At 50.1% G+C, this 18,895-nt stretch overlaps 8 protein-coding genes across 8 annotated transcripts; 4 read left to right on the forward strand and 4 right to left on the reverse strand.

Annotated features, from left to right (window-relative positions):
* Positions 1 to 400: 400 nt before the first annotated feature.
* M437DRAFT_74810 (riboflavin synthase subunit alpha) lies at positions 401 to 1,163 on the reverse strand (the record flags this gene model as incomplete). Its single annotated transcript, XM_041026307.1, has 2 exons — positions 401 to 1,071; positions 1,133 to 1,163. The coding sequence occupies 2 exons, from the start codon at positions 1,161 to 1,163 to the stop codon at positions 401 to 403; spliced, it is 702 nt and encodes a 233-aa protein (XP_040880589.1).
* A 369-nt stretch (positions 1,164 to 1,532) lies between these two features.
* M437DRAFT_83943 (uncharacterized protein) lies at positions 1,533 to 2,009 on the forward strand (the record flags this gene model as incomplete). The annotated part of the gene is made up of 1 exon (XM_041028017.1): positions 1,533 to 2,009. The coding sequence occupies one exon, from the start codon at positions 1,533 to 1,535 to the stop codon at positions 2,007 to 2,009; it is 477 nt and encodes a 158-aa protein (XP_040880590.1).
* Positions 2,010 to 2,903: 894 nt separating this feature from the next.
* On the forward strand, positions 2,904 to 3,861 carry M437DRAFT_46519 (succinate dehydrogenase iron-sulfur protein; the record flags this gene model as incomplete). The annotated part of the gene is made up of 3 exons (XM_041021285.1): positions 2,904 to 3,264; positions 3,328 to 3,479; positions 3,538 to 3,861. The coding sequence occupies 3 exons, from the start codon at positions 2,904 to 2,906 to the stop codon at positions 3,859 to 3,861; spliced, it is 837 nt and encodes a 278-aa protein (XP_040880591.1).
* Positions 3,862 to 4,513: 652 nt separating this feature from the next.
* Positions 4,514 to 6,703, reverse strand: M437DRAFT_46617 (uncharacterized protein; the record flags this gene model as incomplete). Its single annotated transcript, XM_041021300.1, has 2 exons — positions 4,514 to 6,022; positions 6,080 to 6,703. Coding segments are annotated over 2 exons (2,133 nt in total), but the record flags the coding sequence as incomplete, so codon positions are not given.
* A 3,063-nt stretch (positions 6,704 to 9,766) lies between these two features.
* On the forward strand, positions 9,767 to 11,733 carry M437DRAFT_47042 (uncharacterized protein; the record flags this gene model as incomplete). The annotated part of the gene is made up of 2 exons (XM_041021375.1): positions 9,767 to 9,827; positions 9,893 to 11,733. The coding sequence occupies 2 exons, from the start codon at positions 9,767 to 9,769 to the stop codon at positions 11,731 to 11,733; spliced, it is 1,902 nt and encodes a 633-aa protein (XP_040880593.1).
* An 866-nt stretch (positions 11,734 to 12,599) lies between these two features.
* Positions 12,600 to 13,829, forward strand: M437DRAFT_74815 (uncharacterized protein; the record flags this gene model as incomplete). Its single annotated transcript, XM_041026308.1, has 1 exon — positions 12,600 to 13,829. The coding sequence occupies one exon, from the start codon at positions 12,600 to 12,602 to the stop codon at positions 13,827 to 13,829; it is 1,230 nt and encodes a 409-aa protein (XP_040880594.1).
* A 1,074-nt stretch (positions 13,830 to 14,903) lies between these two features.
* On the reverse strand, positions 14,904 to 16,850 carry M437DRAFT_83948 (uncharacterized protein; the record flags this gene model as incomplete). Its single annotated transcript, XM_041028018.1, has 2 exons — positions 14,904 to 15,020; positions 15,090 to 16,850. The coding sequence occupies 2 exons, from the start codon at positions 16,848 to 16,850 to the stop codon at positions 14,904 to 14,906; spliced, it is 1,878 nt and encodes a 625-aa protein (XP_040880595.1).
* Positions 16,851 to 17,283: 433 nt separating this feature from the next.
* On the reverse strand, positions 17,284 to 18,615 carry M437DRAFT_47314 (uncharacterized protein; the record flags this gene model as incomplete). Its single annotated transcript, XM_041021435.1, has 1 exon — positions 17,284 to 18,615. The coding sequence occupies one exon, from the start codon at positions 18,613 to 18,615 to the stop codon at positions 17,284 to 17,286; it is 1,332 nt and encodes a 443-aa protein (XP_040880596.1).
* Positions 18,616 to 18,895: the final 280 nt, after the last annotated feature.

Raw genomic sequence — 18,895 nt, forward strand, 5'->3', positions numbered from 1 at the left:
CGACAGCGTGGCTTTGTGGCTCGTGCGCATGAGACATATTTTGATTAGACGAAATTTTGCTCAACACAGGTTCTATAGTGTAATGGTTAGCACATCGGATTCTGATTCCGGTAATCCCAGTTCGATCCCGGGTAGGACCTCATCCTTCTTTTGCATGTTAGGCTTTTGACCTTGCTCAAAATTCTTTTGGTGGACCATTTGCACGTATTGTAGAGTGTATCCATGAAGTTGAGGTGTGGACTGTGTTTTTGTTGCTAGGCAGATGCCATTGGCAGGGTCTGCTTGGCGTAAACAAATGCGCAGTATCGAAGTGTCGACTTAGTCAAGATTCGGAACAATGCATGTCACAATGATCTAGACTCTGATATGCTGCTGACTGAAGATGATGCACCTTGATCTTTCATGACTTTTGCTTGCTCAGCTTTTCGTCAACGATCCTCGAAACAATCTTTTCGAGGATAGCAGGTTCACCACCAGTCTTGCCCTCAAAGTAGCCGACCACACTCTTCTCGACGTATTTGCCCACGCAATCGACCTCGACATTGACAGTATCGCCCTTCTCCTTCTTGCCCATGACAACCTTCTCTTGAGTGTAGTTGATCATCATGATCTCGAACCAGCCTTGCTCGTCATCCACAGCCGTGATGGTCAAACTCGCGCCGTCCAGCGTCACATAGCCCTTTTCCACAATGTAGCGCAAGACACTTTTATCTCTAGGCGCCATGCGAAACACCTTTGCCTCATTGTCCGGTGTCACAGACACAATCTCTGCAATAGTATCCACATGGCCCTGCACAAAGTGACCTCCCATCCTCGTGTGTGCAGACACCGCTCTCTCGAGATTTACTTTGCTGCCTTGCTTCAAGGCGCCGAGGTTTGTGCGTCGTAGAGTCTCTGGTGCAGCGCCGATTTTGAAAGATGAAGAGGTGAATTCGGTGACGGTTAGGCAGGTGCCGTTTACGGCTATTGAGTCGCCGAGGTTGCAGTCGCCGAGGATGGAAGAGCAGTCGGAGATGGTCATTGTGGTGCCGCCGCCGGAGGTTGCATCTTGTTGGACGAGTTCCGAGACAGCTAGGGTGGTGTGTTAGTGGGGTGTTTGAGGGGAGATGGGGGAGTAGAAGGGGGTGCGTACTTCCTAGTGTTTCGACAATGCCGGTGAACATGGTGGGCGATTTCTATGAGAACCTGGGAGAGAAGGTATGTGTTGTGCGTATTGTGGTCAAGGAAGTGTTATGACTGTGTCTTGAATTGATTCCGAGTCCTTAACATGGATATGTCATCAGCCGGAAGCTGCACCTGTCGGGGCGTTCGCCAAAAGATACCCCGAGAGCTGCCCAGGGTCCAGAGCAATCAATTGGCACCAGCCATCTCGCATTTGCAGCCCGCCGACACGCAATTGCAGGGCGGTCAAGCACTTCAATGCCGTGATTTCTGTTTTCCAATGTCCAATTGATCTATGACTACCTCCGTGTCGCATCTCTAGAGACACGCACTGTTCAATCTCTACAAGGCGCGTTCGCACTACTCTCACAATGAGCTTCTTCGGCGGCCCCTCGTCCCACCGTTCCACCACTTCGCGATCGCATTACAAGTCCAGCCACACCAGACCTGTCTTCCCACGCGCACCATCTTCAACAGCCTCATTCTTCTCACGCAATGGAGGCTCTTCATCCTACTACAAACGCCGGCCGCGCGACGGCTACATCCAAAGTCTTATCCACAAACTCAAGCGCTTGATACGCGATCTATGGGAATATGCGCAACGACACCCCTTCAAGGCGTTTATGGCTGTGATTGTGCCGTTAATTAGTGCGGGAGGCGCATTGCATAGCTTGCTCAAGCAGTTTGGAGTCAAAATGCCGGTGATGTTTGATGCTGGTGTGGGAAGAGGGGGTTATTATGGTAGTAGTGGGTATGGAGGCTATGAGTCTGGAAGTGTGTTTGGGGGCAGTGGGGCTGCTATGGACACGGTGGGCAGTTTGATGAAGGTTGCGAGGGCTTTTATGTGAGAATTGATGGTATGCTGTGGTATGAAGGTTATGATATGCGATATGAACGACACGGATTGCTGGTCAATCGACACCGGAAGGACGATATGTCAATTGCCGGATAATGCTGGAGAGGCAGATTGTGTTACAACATGGATATGGTATTCTTATGATTCTGATAGAAAGCAATGTGGCACAAAAGCAGGAATCAACGTAAGCGACATGCCAGACGATGTTTTGTTCTGGTTTGAATATCGTCTCCGTGTGCTAAAGACTGTCGCAACATAGTTATAAGGTGCTGATCGGATGCACAATTGTGTCCAGGGTTTGGGGCCTGACCATGGAGATAGCTGTCAATGGAGCCCGTCTATGAAAACCACATTCTTTGCAAATAGTCTTGAGCACACGGGAAGGATGAATCAAGCATAACCATTACCCCACGTGACCCTGGCTTCTGCTGACCTAAAGAGTGTCGACCAAGATCTAGGCAAGATGAAGCAGATTGACAAGGACTCGACTGAAGCCAATCTCTTTTGCAACGGCAAGCTTCGTGGAGATGTGGTGTTTTAGTACGCAAGATTGGAAGCCAAAATGCAAGTCGTCAAAGATCGGTGGCAACAGGAACAGACCGGAAAACAGTGGCCGTCGTTCCCTCGGCTTGAGCAACGCGCTCCCGGCCGTCCAGCGAACGGAATCATCATACGCACGCTGATTGGCTGAGCGTTTCATAGTTTGGGGCGAACCTGAGAGAAGTGCCAGCAGCAACTGCCAGAGCAACATCGTCGTCGACTCTTCTATTTCCCCTCCCCCGTCCTAATCTCCACTCCACACATTCTACTCTCACACACGACCGCCATCATGTCGTTCAGAATGGCCACCTCGCGCATTGCGCCCCGCATGATGTTCCGCCGCTCCATGGCCACCACCGTCGAGTCGAGCAAGGGACCCATCCAGGGCGGCACCGAGGCCATCAGTGCCTCCCGCCCTGTTCTCTCGCCCAACGAGACCTCCACCGTCAAAGAGCCCGCCAAGGATGCCGACAGCAAGATCAAGACTTTCCACGTCTACAGATGGAACCCCGATGCCCCCAGCGACAAGCCTCGCATGCAGAGCTACCAACTCGACCTTAACAAGACCGGTCCTATGATGCTCGACGCCCTGATCAGAATCAAGAACGAGCTCGATCCTACTCTTACCTTCCGTCGCTCATGCAGAGAGGGTATCTGCGGTTCCTGCGCCATGAACATTGACGGTGTCAACACTCTTGCCTGCTTGTGTACGTCGCCCTGCCAAACACACTTCACTCGGCTCTTCGGTTTCAGTTGCTAACACCTACCAGGCCGCATTCCCACCGACACCAAGGCCGAGTCCCGCATCTACCCCCTTCCTCACACCTACGTCGTCAAGGACCTCGTTCCCGACCTTACCCAGTTCTACAAGCAGTACAAGTCCATCAAGCCTTTCTTGCAGCGCGAGACTGCTCCCGAGGATGTGAGTTTATCACTCTTGGTCATATATCCTACCACAGCCATACTGACAAACTTACCAGGGCCGTGAGTACCGCCAATCCCCCGCAGAGCGCCGCAAGCTCGACGGTCTTTACGAGTGCATTCTCTGCGCCTGCTGCAGCACTTCCTGCCCTTCATACTGGTGGAACTCCGAGGAGTACCTTGGTCCCGCCATCCTTCTCCAGTCTTACCGCTGGATTGCCGACTCGCGTGACGAGAAGACCGCCGTCCGCCAGGACGCCCTTAACAACTCCATGTCTTTGTACCGCTGCCACACCATTCTGAACTGCTCCAGGACATGTCCCAAGGGTCTTAACCCCGCTCTTGCCATTGCAGAGCTCAAGAAGTCCATGGCCTTCACCTAAGTGCTATCAACTTGTTGAAAGCATCAAAATATCATTATTTCCCTTCTTTTTTCTGTCTAACGGTGTACATTTTACGGAGCGAGGGTACCCACAATTTGCTTTCTTGTCTTAGTTCTTTCCTATACTCTCACTTGTGGGAAGGTAGATATGATCAATGAAATCATCACGCTGTCAGGCGTTTCCCTTCCTATATCCACACACTCTTGTACAATGTATCCGACTTTGCACGAAGAATGAAAATCAAGAATAAATGCAATCCATCAGCGTTCATCGATGATTCTACGCCAGGCATCTTGTGTGCAAACATATTTCAGGTCTCTTCGTTGTTGGAATTCTCGGACTTGACTTTGTATAACCATATTATGTTCCAATTGCAAACTGCATACTTTTTTTTTGGAAGAGAAGCCGAAAAGCGTGCGTAAACGACAAAAGAAATCAGCAAAAAAAAAAAAAGATGATACAAAGCTAAATACATACTGTACGATAAGGGTATCACAAAACCATGTCCCATTCATTACACAATCTCTTGACCTTGTTGTTTTTTTTGTTCTTTTCTCCTTTTGTTCTCTTGGTCTTGCTTGTCATGCTCTGTGTTAGTCAGTGTTCTGAGTGGAAGGGGTTTTGTTCTTGTCTCCCAAGAGCCATAGTCAGTTCAGGCCTTTGACCCATTATGCTCGACTTCGAATCCACTCTCCTTCTGCCTCAAAGCTTTAGCCAGCATCAGTTCTCTCATCCAATCGATCCTCTCGCTACTACTAGTGACAGCGAAGTGGTGAGTCTTGCCACTGGTCGCCATCTTGACCCTGCCCTCACCAGCACCAACACCACCAGCACTAGGAACAAGTTGGAATGCAAAAGCACCAGCAGAGGCATTCTTATCTCCACCACCGCCGAGTTTGAGATTCTTCAATGCAGCGGCGATTTTGTTGTTGGAAGGCAGTGATGAGCAAGCTACATTGTAATCGTCGACGTTGATGCTATCGAGCATGATAGCTGACAGCCTGTTGTTCTCGTGCATAGCTAGTTGTGTGCCGTGTAGACGAAAATGCGCATTCTGCCATTCGTGGTGCAAGAGTTTGGTCTTGCGCTTTTTCATGTAGCCGGTGTGGGAGACGGAGGCGCCGTAGGTGGCTTGCATGTGTGCTTTCTTCATTTCTTTTTGCTTGTCCTTGTCCACGACGTGGAGGAGTTTGCTTGGGGAACGTGTGATGGTTGATGTCGGTGAGAAGACTGCGTTCTCGTCGAGAGAAGGCAGGGTGCTGGAGGCTTGACGGCGGAAGTCGGCGCGTGTGTGTTCTCGGTATTGCATGTTGGGTGGTACGGACTGACTGGTATCGCGGGAGATGGGACCGGTAGGGATGGCAGTGACGGGAACGTCCATCTCAGATGCTGGGGTGCCGTAACGATAGATGTGATGTGACCCGGGTGAGACTGTAGCGCTGCGGCAGGGAGACATGACGGTGTCTGCAGGAGAAAAAAAATGCTGCTTTCCCAGCCAAGGATTGGCACTGGCAGAGCGAGGGATAGACAGTTTGGGCAGATGCTTGAGGTTCCCATGTGGTTCCTGGGTTGCTGATGGACGCTGCAGAGACGGATAGGCTTGTTGATGAATGGTGGGGAACATCTCAAACCCATTGCCAGGGAAAGTGTCATGAGGCGGCGTGGGTGGTGCTTCGACTTGCGGCTGGCCAATATGTTGGAAGTTGAGGAATTGCTTGACGTTCTCTTGAGGGTCTCGCATCTGAAGTTGAGCCAACATATTCTCATGAAGTGCAAAGGCAGGCAGTTGACCAGGGCCAAGCAGATCAGAGGAAGCCACAACTGAAGGCGGCATGTTCTCTGAAACAGGTCGAGTCGATTCCTCTTCGACATGAGGTGAGGCCGCCTGCTGACGATACACGTTGTCGACGACTTTGTAAGCAGTTGTGGCGTTACCAGGATCACCTGTAATCAAGATCTGACCGCCATGATCAGGACTGATGGGATAACCTTGCTGCTCACGAATGCGAGCAAACAGTCTCTGCTGTTTGCGCCATTTGGAACAGTTCTCACCCTTGGCACAGTTGTGTTCTCTGGGCATCAGCTGTTCGATGGCAACGATGGAAACAGACTCGGCAGGAGTAATGGTATCGTCATGATGTCGATTCTTTCGACCACGACGCTTCTTGTGCCGAACAGGAGTGACTGGTGTCATGTCATCTTCCAACGACGAAGCAACTAGTCCGTCTCGGGAGATATTGCCATCTGACTTTGACCTTACATTGGTTGGAGGACGAGAGATGTCCTGGAAAGGTGTAGGTACAGGGCTTGGACCCCGTTCACCACCTTTGAGGTTTTGTATCGTGTTCCAGATTTGATGACGTTTGCCGAAAGATTCAATCTCAAGCTCCTTCAAGTTCTCAAACTTTAGCTCCATCAATATTGATCCATTGATATCGTGCTTTTCAAATTTGTCGACGACCTCATGAGGTAGTCCAGTCTCGAGCATCCAGTTCAAGACGTCTTGAGTTGACCATCGCTCCACGCTATATAGAGAAGGAGACTGCAATACTGCATCAAGACCTGGGACGTACAAGTCCTGTGGTGAAAAGGCAAACTCCTGTGGAGAGGTGGTGACATGCTGCTGCGGCAACTCCATAGTTTTAGGAAATAGTGGAGACATTTGCAGAGCATAGTCAAAAGCGAATTCGGCAGAAGAATGGGAAGCACGGAAAAGATGAGGACCTTTGGGCCCTTCGACTGGCTTGTCTTGGAGTTGAAAGGGACCATTCCGGTCGAACTGTACCTCAGAACGAGGTGTCAAAGCCTCTTCGAAAGATGAAATTGTGGTTTCGCTCCTTCTTCTACTGTCGAACTAGCACAGGATTAGTATGTGGAGACACAAAAAGTGGTAAGCAGTCACTCACTGAGTTGAAGCTGGGTTTGGGAGAGTTCTCCTCGAATAGACTCTCATCGTCTTCCGCATCGGATTCAAAGATCTCGGTTGCTTCAGATATTGGTCGAGTATATGATGTCTTGGAAGGACTCGTAAAGGGTGTTCTCAGTGTCTGAGGATGTGAATCCTGGGCACCCACGTGAGCGGCATGTGTCATGGCCAGCTTGACTAGTCAGCCAATGTCTTGGATCCGGAAGAATGCATATCACATACCATGATGATCAAAGAAAGCGAACAAAAACAAGCAAAAAGACTACGTAAAATTGAGATGAAACGACAGTCGACACCGTTGCCAGTGAGATACTCTATAACGTTTGCTTTCGTGACACGAAGAGACGGCAACGAGACTTGAGATTCGGGTGTTCGCGCGGCAGCAATATCGAGGGCTTTTGTAAAGATAGCTCGTTGCGTGAATTGGAGGGTACACCATGTTCGCGTATTCTGCTATGTGCGTAGTGGAAGTGTGACCAGCCATGGCGGCGGGATCAACAGGCGTTAACGGAAGTGGAACGGTTGGACAGAAGGTCTCGCTGTGCCTGCAGATTTGATAGATTACACACGTATCTCAGGCCTGTTTCGAGTTTGACATTGTCCATTGGACGCCATTGAACATGCAGCATGCCGTCGGGGCGATGGACGTGATGTGAACTTACCGCGCATATGCAAAGATATGCAGAACTTGATTGGCTCAAGAATCAAGGTCAAGTTTTCGGCTGCACGCAGAAGAGATGAGTCAATCCAGGACTGCATCGGAATGGCTAGCCACGAAATGCGACATATGTTGTGTTACCTGAACAACCCTGGGTCTCAAGACTAGCAGGTCGCGCATCTTACCCCGCCAGATAGGCAGAGTACTATGCACAAGGTCTTCGTGAAGAGCAAATACTGCAATCTGCAGCGCTCACGCTGTCGAGAGAACCTGGTAAACGTTGCACATGTTCACGATGCAAGGGCAGAGAAACAGCACATGTTTCTGTACGGCCTCGACACGAGCGGTGAAAGGCGAATGAATCTCGTGATACACTCTAGCCGCCAGACCAACTCGCCTTTCTTGCTCATGTCTGACGTATTTCGGGCGAGTCCGGCCAACGAACCTTACCGACCAGCGACGAGACCAACCCTCGAGAGCAGTATCATGAGTACTGAAGAATAAATGGCAGCGAACCTTCTGCAGAGGGCCGAGTGTTGGACGGGGCAAAGGCGCGTGACTCTGTCGCAGATCCATTTCGAGAAGCTGAGAACCAATAACAGCAAGAAGGCGGCATGTCCGAGGCTGGTTGGTGAATAGGTCAACAGCATGAACCGCCCTAGCAGTATGAGATATTCTCAAAGCCGTCCAAGGCTGATAGGCGTCTGCTGTGCACTACCTAAATATGCAAACTTCCATATCCGCAAGGATAGTTCAGGACTGAAATCGTTGCAGGCATGATTTGAACCAGAATATCGGAAAAGTCGATAGTCGGTCAGGTAATATTATTGTTTGATGGAATTGAGCATGAGTTCCTGCATGATGTCCGGCGAAGTGTGCTTGAGGTGGCAGGAGAGTCAGCACAGCGCCTGCCGTGTCGTCTCACAGAAAACAGGGTTCAAAGAACGGGGAGGGCTGCTGCGGCAGGCAGACAAGAAGCCATTCATTCTGCCGAGCAGCGTCCGATTGGTCAATGCAGCCGGCAGATTGGCGCGACAGCGCATCAATCACATCAAGTTGCTGCACATCTTTCACTTCTCGTCACATCTCATCAGTAGCTCCCAACCACTCGTTGCAACCTCGCTCTGCAGTCATGCCAAACAAGCGCGTGGGAAGATCGCCATAGCTTTCACAAATCAACATTCTAAGCGAGTCAAGCATCACTTGGAACGACCCTGGAGTAGACAGCATGTGCATCCTCCATTCAGAATGGGTTTGACGCTTCACCGCCATCCAATGCGTAGGCAATGAAGCGAATATCAATGCCTTTGTTATAATCACATGCTACCACACGTATCGACTAACGTAAGTGTGCTTGGATCCAGAACCTGGGACATCTATCAGTCTGAAGGTGCATTGTTGATCGGATCTCTGATCAGCTCCACTTTGCAGCAATGAAGCCCAAGTTACTACCGACGCTTGGACGTTGAGTTCCTGCGGCTCATTGCAAGCGGGGATCGGCTCGGGGTCTTTTCATCTCGACATATCAGGTCGAAGTTTAACCTGCTCGAGACGCATCTATCCTTGACCATTGGTCTAAACTAACTTCTGTCAAAAGTGCTCGACCCTGTTGTCTTGCCTCTGTAACAATTCCTGACGAACAACACAACCAAGGAGAACTTCCATCGTTCGATTGGATACCTATCTCTAGATCTCATCCGGAATTCTAAGATCCGTCAATTCTTTCGGCTATAAGAAACTGCATGTACATTGTGCAACCCATGCGGCTCAAGGCCACTTTCTGTCCGACCATCATGGCTCTTGGTGGCACACAAATGGCGTGAGCCGATCTGCTTTCTCCACTAACTCGGCCCATGGCGGTCCCGTGCCACTTGAGTGCAGACAACCAATCGCGGTTTCTGATGCCCTGCATATCGCATGATTAAGTCTGATTCTGCCCAGAGTATTAACCCACATTGTTGAGCGGTCTAAGAATAGATGCGGTCTTATTTGCTGCCATTCTTCCACGTTTGGACATATAAGGTACTTGTCTCCTCCTGCACTTGACCATAGCCAGCAATCGCAGGCCGACTTAATACGCATTTCTTTCTTCTTCTCGTCCCTTTTCCTCTCCCCACTAGCCAGGCTGGTCCAGGCTCCTCTTGCACTATCGTTTAATCAAGAACCGCTTTTGCGCCACTACTTTGTTTCCCAGACCCCCGGTCCCCTACCAGCCCTCAGTCGACCGTGATCCCCGATTGGGCTGCCTCAGATTTATTTGTACATATAGATCAGACATGTCGTCGTCAATTACTCCAGCAAACTCCAGACTCAACACCAAGATGGCTGCCGCGAAAGATGCAAAGTCGAATGCTTCGAAGATGCACCGCCGTTCGCGCACAGGTAAGCTTATATTCTCTTCTTTCTGATCGACCTACGCACGTCCATTGCTCACCCCGGATTCGAAGGTTGTTACACTTGCCGTTTGCGCCGAAAGAAGTGTGACGAGGGAAAGCCCGGCTGTAAAGCATGCAACCACTTGGGTGTTTCTTGTGTTTACAAACGTCCCATGTGGTGGAGCAACACTACCAAGCGAGCAGAACAGAAAGAAATGGTCAAAGAAAGGATTAAGTTGACGCAAAATGCCAAAAAGGCAAAAGACGCAAGCACACCTCCTCCAAGTCTCTGCAAGACTGAGACTTTCTCTGATTCGAAACCTCCATCGCGAACACCGTCTGTTTGCACGCCGTATGCTCCTGAGATCAGCTTCAAGCAAGTCTCGCCAGAAGATTATTTTGCTCTTCCACCACCAGAGATACTAATGTCTCATCCGCCTCATCCTATGTTTTCTCCTTATGAAGTGGATATCAAGACTGAACGCCAGATCTTCATCAATGACGTTCCGACTCGACGAGACTCGACTATCTCAACTTTCAGCACATTTCAGCCACCGATGGGATCAAGTTGTCAAGGCCTTGCTCCAGAGAGCTGGGTTCAGCAAGACTACTTTGAGATGCAACAAGAATCGTTTACTGAAGAGCCGGTCAACTTCGACTTCTTCGATCTGCCCCATGAAAAGCCCGCACCGAATCACGAGACCATCATCGAGGTAGATGAAGTTGACAAGCCATTACTGAATCATTTCATACAAAAGGTTTCGAAGCTCATCTTCCCAATCCTTGACGCCAACCAGCACAGTTCTACTCGTTCGGACATCATCCTGCCCGCGCTCGAAACTAACAAGAGCTATCTTCATTGCTGCTTGAGTGTTTCCGGCCTCCACAAGAAGTCTACCGAGGACGTTCCCTCAGAAGAGATCGATGAGCACATCTTGCGACACCGCTATGCAGCGATATCTGAGCTCTGTGCCGCATTGAACGAAGACAAGAACCATGCCCAGATCCTTGAAGCCACTCTCGGCATGATTTTCTTCCAGTGCTCTGTCGGCCGACCAACAGACTCGATCCCCGATATACCTTGGCACCAACACTTCCAAGCTGCGGCTGACCTTGTTGATCGACTTGAGCTTCCCACTACGGTAGTTAGTGCCATGCAATGTGGAGACGTGTCGCGTCCCCCATTCAACATGGCCCTCACGGCTTGGATTGACATTCTCGGAGCAACCATGCTTGGACGCTACCCAAGGTTTGCTGATACCTATCGCGATCTCAACATCGGAAAAGGTAGCGCGGGACTGTCAGAGCTCATGGGCTGCGACGACAAAATCATGTTTCTAATTTCGGAGATTGCTTGTCTCGAAGCTCACAAGCTTGAAGGCATGGATGATCTAGTGCTCTGCGACTATGTCAAGATCCTCGGCCACAGCATTGGCTATTGCGAGCCAGGACCCGGTGCGGTCAAGAGCGCGTTCTCGGGCACTGGAGCCATCAAGCCCAAACAGCTCAGCATCAATGTGACGGCTGCTTTCATGTACGCCGCACGCATCTACCTCTGCTCTTTGGTACCTGGCTTCCGACTTGACGACCACAATGTGACGAATCTGGTCAACGCTTTCTGTGAAGTCATGGAGTACATTCCGGCTGGACCGGAGGGGCACGACCGTTCATTGGTGTGGCCACTACTCGTTGTTGGCTCGGTGTCGTTGCCCACATCGACATTTCGCAGCATGTTTGGAGAGCGCTGTTCGCGACTTGGAGAAGCAGCCAACTTTGGGTCATTCGGTCGTATTCATGAGCTCTTCAAGGATGTGTGGATGTTGGTCGACAGCGCGGCAGCATTGGGAAGCTACCAGAGCATCTCCTGGAGAGATGTGATGGCACAGAAGGGATGGGACTTCTTGTTGATTTGAGGTCCATCATCGTGTTTGACCTTGATGGTCATGGACATGCCTCTGTGCATCCTGGTTTGGTTGCTTCACCGCTTTACAATAATACCTGTACATACAGCGGAGTTTACGAACTCACGATATACCCCTGGTCATCACTTGAGCGTGATGTAGATTATTCGTAATGGGGAGCATGTTTTCTTTTGATTTTGTTTTTCTGTTGCCTTTTTTCTTCCTCTGGCATTATACCCATGTCACTCTCGCCTGACACTGAGGCGGAGTAGCGATTTTTGTCTCATTTGAATAGCTCTAAGCGGGCTTGGCAGTATTGAGGTACTATACAGCTCTAGGCAGGACAGGACACTACAGTGAGACAGACGAAGAATTGAAGCAAGTTTGAATACGATACCCGTCGCAGGTGAGAACAGGTTGGCATGAATCATGGTAGAGGACAGTCGGTCGGCAGAGAGGCAGTGCGGGAAGAATGGCGGAAGAGACAGCTGCAACGGAGAAGTCTATTTTCGGCAACGGCAGCGACAGACTGCAGATCATGGCAGCTCTGCGCATGTGGCAGGTGAGATGGCGCTGAGATTACCCAGCAAAGCACCAATAGCTCTTTTTCTCCAGCGCTCTCTCATGCAGAGTCTACCATGTCGACAGCTCCACCAAGCGCGACCGACATGTTCAAGACAGCGACCCGCAACTGACAGCTTGTGCTCTACCAGCCCTGGAAGACGACCGTCTCAGACTAATCCTCTACTGCAGACTAGCTGCACAGTAATTAGCTGCGACTAGCCACAGCATAGACAACTGATCCTGGTTTTTTTCTTCAGATAGCCATCATCTACCTTCTTCAGCTCTTGCACCTCAATCGTTCCTCTTCTACCGCCATGGCAGCTCCTCAGCACCCACCACCTCTCCAGACGTCGACCCAAGGCACCTTCTTTGCCAACAGCGGCGCGTATACTCCCTTAACTCCGGATAACGACCACGTCGAATCGCCATCCCTGACTTCAGGCAATGCCCTCGCCCGATTCGAGTTTGAGCGGCCCGCTGGCGACAAGGCTGGCACAAAAATATTGATGGTCGAATGGGAGGACGACGACCAGACCAAGCTCATCCCCGGCCAATGGTCCGTCAGCTGGGAGGCCAAACGTGCTGCTGTGCTTGACTCGAATGCTGTCGACACCAAGAGAGAAGGCCTGCACCGATTATACTTCTTACTGTCTGTCGCCGAGCGAGTCCCCGCTACCGTTACCCTCACCCTACATCCGGATAATCAAGAGCAGGAAAACATAGTCTGGCGTACACATCCACTCCCCGCCATCTTCTCGCCAGAGCTGGGGGCTTCGGCTCGTCAAGCTGGCAAGAAGGGCGTCCTGCACACTGTCTGGGCCAAGAAGCGTCTACAGGTCCTCAAGCAGGAAATACAACATGAGGAACAGCACAATCCCGAGGGTGTCGCTTTGTCCATGGCCATACAGGAGCGTGACTGGATAGAATCCAATTTTGGTGTTCGCACAAAGCCTGCTGGCCTGAAGATCGCTACCACAAGCTCCTCGGGTTCCCTGGACCTTGGTTTGCCCAGTCCAGCCAGCCCACGCAGTCCTGGTCGCGGTCCGTTGCTGGAAAAGCTCAAGGGCCTCAGTCTCGACACCAAGGCTTCGTCAAACGACTCAAATCCTCTAAGTCCCGAAGGTTCAGATGTTGCTGTCAACTTCAATACCTTTGCTGCCCTACATGGTTTGCCTGACCCCAGCACTCTTGCCGCCAAACCTGCTCAACACACTCTACCTCAGAATCAGCAGATAAGCCCTTCAGTGTCACAACCCCAACGGAGAATTGCACCACAATTACCGCCCGACTCAGTTGTTGCACAGCAACGACAACAAGCTGGAAGTAGCATGGCATCGTTGAATGCTCTTGCCTTTAATGAAGCTCCTGTCGAGTTCACTGCCGCCTCTTCGACTGCTGTCCCGTCGGTGACGAGGAACGATTCGGCCGCGGATGAGGATGATCTTTTCGCATTGCCATTGAGTCCACGTAGTCCTGCTGATCAGCAAGATAGAGGTTCTGCTTTTTCCTTTGCTGCTGATCATGTTGCTAAGTATCAGCAATGATCAGAAACTGAGAACAAAGCAAATATGTGATTCTCGTGAGGAACAATGCGTCTTTTACTGTCTGGGTGGAGGGCTCTTACTTTTCGCCTTATCTTTTCTTATTCTCTTCTCCTGCAACACACCTTTGATATGTCTTTCTGGTCTGACCTGTTTTTTTTTTTTTTTTTTTTTTTTCTTGACTGTTTTGTCCTTCTGAGTCCGCTCTGGATATTCTCTTTTGACCACAGAAAATCAACGGTGTTGGAGGATTCTTATCAGCCACTTTTTCTTTCTCTTGCATATTCTTTTTCTACTCTTTCTTTGGACTGAACGTTTATATACACACAAAAGATAACATGGAAGCCACAAATGAAGCCGTGTACCCAGCGTTTCAATTCTTGCTATTGCACCCTTTGCTTCGTCCCTTCAAAGATTCGTTTCTGCAGGTGCCATCGTGACTTTTTGGTCTTTCTGTGAGATCCTTCCGTCCTCCCCGTGTACTAAAGATGTAGCTATGGAGATGCACAGTACTATGAGGATATAGGGAGATGTCCACTGAGAAGTGATGACCTGATGGCTACATGCTGTACCTTGTCAGAGCCGCAGAGGTAGGTGTTGACACGAATCAGTCAAGATATAACCTCCCCGCGTGCCAAAGGGTGTAACGTTTACAGCTGTAAAAAAGAAATGCATGATATCAATCAAAACAGATCGGTGACCACTGAGAAGCGACAAATCATAGACTTTCTGTGGACATGCCTTTATCGGATCTCAATGAACACGCCTCTGATTCAAAGAACATCTGTGCCTTTTCATAGTCTACGTTTTGCTTTGTCGCTGCAGGCGAAATACGATTGGGAAATCACAGACTTTTTGGAATACTGGGAGGATGTAACTGTATGCAAGGGCTTTTAAAGAATGGTGGTGTGCTTGTTCCTCCAAAATTCTGCTCTGTTGGTCATGTATAATGATACAAAATCTTTGTCTTCTGTTTTGAGAGGTAATGCGCAAGAAGAACCAGAACCCAAAGTAGCATGAAAACTCCCTTTCTTCTTCGTTCTTTTTCTACCAAGTTTTTTTTTTTTTTTGCACTTTTCAAGGTATGGAGGTGAAGCGTTTGCCGCTGTTGATGGTGTCGCTGACTTTTCTTCTCATTACTTTGAAGGTGTTGCGGGCTCTGGCGTTGAAATTGGGAGGGAGTGATTGCTGGATCTGTGGTGCAATGATAGTGTTAGCATAGATCTTTCAGACACCAAAGTGCGAGCGATTGGACAGACATACTTGCTCGCCTTCACTCTGCTGGAGCTGTGAAGAAGAACGTCTGATTCCTCTTCCTCCATCTTCTTCCTCATCGCTGCTGCTGAGGACCAAGTGATCGTCGTTGTGCGTGGAAGGTCTTCTCACAACACTTGCATCACTTCCCTCGCCAAAAGAGACATTGCGGCCCATACTCGCGTTGTTGCTAGAGGAAGCTCTGTTGTTGGTGCTATAAGCCCTCTGTATCTCAGCTTCTGAGCGTGAAGTCGCAAGCGTAGGTGGGTAGACAGGAACATTAGCAGGGTAGTAGCTGTTTAGCGGAGGAGAAGGTGCAGGAGGACGCAGTGGGCCCTCAATCTCCCTGCAGCCATCATAGCGTCTCTGAGTCATCCTACGACGACAGCGAGGAGCTTCATACGCCGTGACAGTCTCATCGGAAGCAGGAGAAGATAGCCTTCTACTTTCAGGCAATCTAATACCCAGTTGTGCAGCCAGCGAAGCAAGAGCGTTTTCTTCAAAAGATACTGCATTAGTGTCTTGATTCAAGAATTCTGCAGCTTCTTGCTCGATGCGGGAGAGTGTGGCGATGTTAGGACGCTGCTGAGGGACGGATCTGCGTCTAAACTCATCAAACTCTGTCATGGTTTCCTGGTCCATCGTGACGGTGAAAGAGGGTCTTGATTGTGGGGGATGCGAGCGCAAAGGCTCTGGTAGAGCAGAAGTGGTTACTGGTGGTCGAGGTATGGAGTTTGGTGAGATGCGCAGGTTACGCATGTTTCTCATCCAAGGAGGTGTTGGACTGGCATTTCTGGCAGAGCGTGAAGGCTGTGCTCTGGCAGCTCTACTGGCTTCAGCAGCATTGTCTGGCTGTGTGCGAATGCCCGAGAGGTTGCTTCTTGCGCCATAGTATGGCTGGGCTTCTTGCTGCAGGGAGATCGTAGAAGGATTGACATGTGCGAGCTGACGTCCAGGGTTCGTGTTCTCAGAAGCTGAAGATCTCACGCCTTCGCCAGGATGTTGAGACTGGGTCGGTGGCAACTGGACACGAGCAGACCGAGGCAGTGCATCGGTATCCTGGACATTGGTGCCATTGTTCTCTGAGCGCTCGACAGATGCATAACGATAGACTTGCGAGTTTGTGTCCCTAGACGACCAGGACTCCGAGCCCAAAGCAGGAGAAGGCTGTAGAAAATGGGCAGGGCCAAGTTGTTGAGGCTGGGTTGTTCTACCATGCTCTAATGCTTGCCTCATGCGGAGTTCGTTTCTGTTACCAGAAGACAATGTCTCGTGGGATGGTGGAGCTGGTCGAACCGCGTTGGGATCCTGAGTTCGGTATGAAGGAGGATCAGAGACAAAACGTTGTGATGCGAACCGCAAAGTAGATGACGAGGAGTTTCCTAGTTGGGAGCCACCAAGGCCTTGGTAGGAGTAGTTGTCTGCGCGGGAAGAATGGTCTTCCACTTCCTCATCGTATCGCTGCTGAGCCAAAGTTCTCAAGTGAGGATGGCAGTCATGAACCAATCTCTTGGTAACGAACCCAGCTACTCTCAAATGCAGCTGCTTGAGTGCTTTCAAGGGCTGGTTAGTCCATTCGGCACGTCCTTCGATGGGCTCATGGTACTCTTGCACATTGCCGTAGTTGTCATAGCTCAGAAGAACATAAGTCCAGTAAGGCTGGCCGTCAGAGTCGTGGGTCACACATGAGAGGACATGTGCACCGAACTGTGTGCGCATGAACTGGAGGTTCTCTTGCAGTTGCAAGAGCATGAAGGCTGGATCGTCCATGGTCGGAAGGTTGTCTGAGTTAAGATGACGAGAAGCATGGCGAGATGTGATGATCTTTTATATCCGCTGTGTTTGCTCACGGCCAGTCACTTGGCGGGCTCAAGGGACGATGGGCAGTCCGGAACATTCTCTAACAATCCGGATGTCACAATGGCGAATCACATGAAGGAACTCAGGAGCACTTCCTGCCAGAGAGCAATCTCAGGCAGCAAACAGAGCTTCCGTGTCTCCTTTGACTATAGAGTTTGCAAACACAATACTTTGTATGCCATCAAGAGGATGCCATTATTCAAGCAAGCGTCGATACTGATTGTATTGGCTGTTCGTCGAAGCAATGAGTATGCAAATACCGAACTGAGCAAGAGACCGTATTCAAAGGTACAAAGCCTGAAGGATAGCAAAGTGTTCTGTGTAATGATGCTTCCTGAAGTCCTCAAAGCTGTGCACGAGATCTGTCTGGAACCTTTTGCCATGCACTGTCAAAGCCAGCTGAACGTACCCAGGTAGGCTCAGAACCTTCGACAGAGTCTATCGCCATATGTCCAAGCTGCAGCCACATATCTCCCTTGATTCTGAAGTTCTCCTTGTTCTCATACGGTCTGCAGATTTGCTGTCCATGAGCTAACGCTCTGACCAGTTTCGAGCCATGCCCATCGTCTTCGAAGTTCTTGACACGCTCGATGATCTCGTGCCAAGGGTCGCTGGCTGTGGATGTCGGTTTGTTTGGCTTGTAGTTTGCGATTTCGTCAAGAAGAAGGTCTGGACAGCCTCGCGATGCGTACAAAGCAATGTCGTTGCGAACCTTCCACTCCAACAAGCGGACTTTGTTGGCGTCACTTAGCCAATCTTGCTTGAGGAAAGCAGAGAAGAAGATGGAACAGTTGATGCAGTGCATATAAAAGAAGTCGAACTTGACTGCTTTGTCGCGACGTTGCGCGGCACCGCTAAAGTAGGCGGCTGCGTTTGTCATTTCTGCAGTGCGCTCCTCAAGCTCCTCAGGACTGCTGATGTGGTATTGAGCAACGATATCGACGATTGTCTGTGCCTCGGTCTTCAGTATGCCATCGCGGATGCGGTTGCCATCCACGTCGGCAGCTTTGGCTAGTCGCTTCTCGGCATGTGTCTGATCCAGCAATTCAACGACGCTCTTGGATGGTCCAGAATGACTTTGGGCAGCTTTTTCAGCACCTAAAAACAAGGGCTTCATCCAACAATCATGTACGGCAGCTTGAGCGAGGGCTTCTGCAATAATGGCAGGCTGGTGGAACTCGATACCGAAGCCCAGATGAATAATTGGGTGAAGGAAGCCTGCAAACAGGCGAGTAAGGAAATCATCTGCTCTCTCGTCCTTGGCAAAAAGGTACTCATTCAAGACCTGCTGCCAATCCTTTTTGTCCATCTCGGATTGGAAGAAGCGAAGATAGTCATTGTAATATCGCTCTTTGCCCAAATACTTCATGAACTGCGAAGGATCTTCCATGCCTTTGATGACGGTAGGCTCAATAGGCTGAGGCGGCCGCTGGTAGCCTGCATTGTCGTCATAATGCTTCTGTATCTGCGAGGGGGTCGCAGCCAGTGAGTAGATGGTTAGCAAATGGTGAGCAATATGGTTGTGGAACCCGCTTTGGTTAAAGAAGATGTGATGGTTTTCGTGATTTTCTTGCAACAGGTTCGAAGCTTTTGTTGCAGACTCCTGCTTGATGTCGTTGATGTAGAATTCAGGCCATTCGCCAAGGGAGAGTTGAACTTTGGAAGCTGTTGCCATTGTTCGCGTCGTTCTTGGAGCTAAGCAGGAGCGGAGATTATTTGGTGCAAGTCTTGAGGACAAGCAGGCTTGACGAAACATATGTGTTTTCGATCCGAAATCACGATTGAACAATCAGTTGATATTTCTGGTATGTATGATGCTGCTATGAGTTGAATGACCAACGTGCCAGTGACGACAGCGCGTGGCGGGCTTCGAGAAGAAGAGGACAAAAGTCGCACCTGCCAGAATCTGGTCAGAATCTGTCGCTTCCGAAGCGAGAATCTGTTTCTTAAGCTGG

This window comes from Aureobasidium melanogenum (genome assembly GCF_000721775.1).
Source record: "Aureobasidium melanogenum CBS 110374 unplaced genomic scaffold scaffold_8, whole genome shotgun sequence".
Lineage (NCBI taxonomy): Eukaryota > Fungi > Ascomycota > Dothideomycetes > Dothideales > Saccotheciaceae > Aureobasidium > Aureobasidium melanogenum.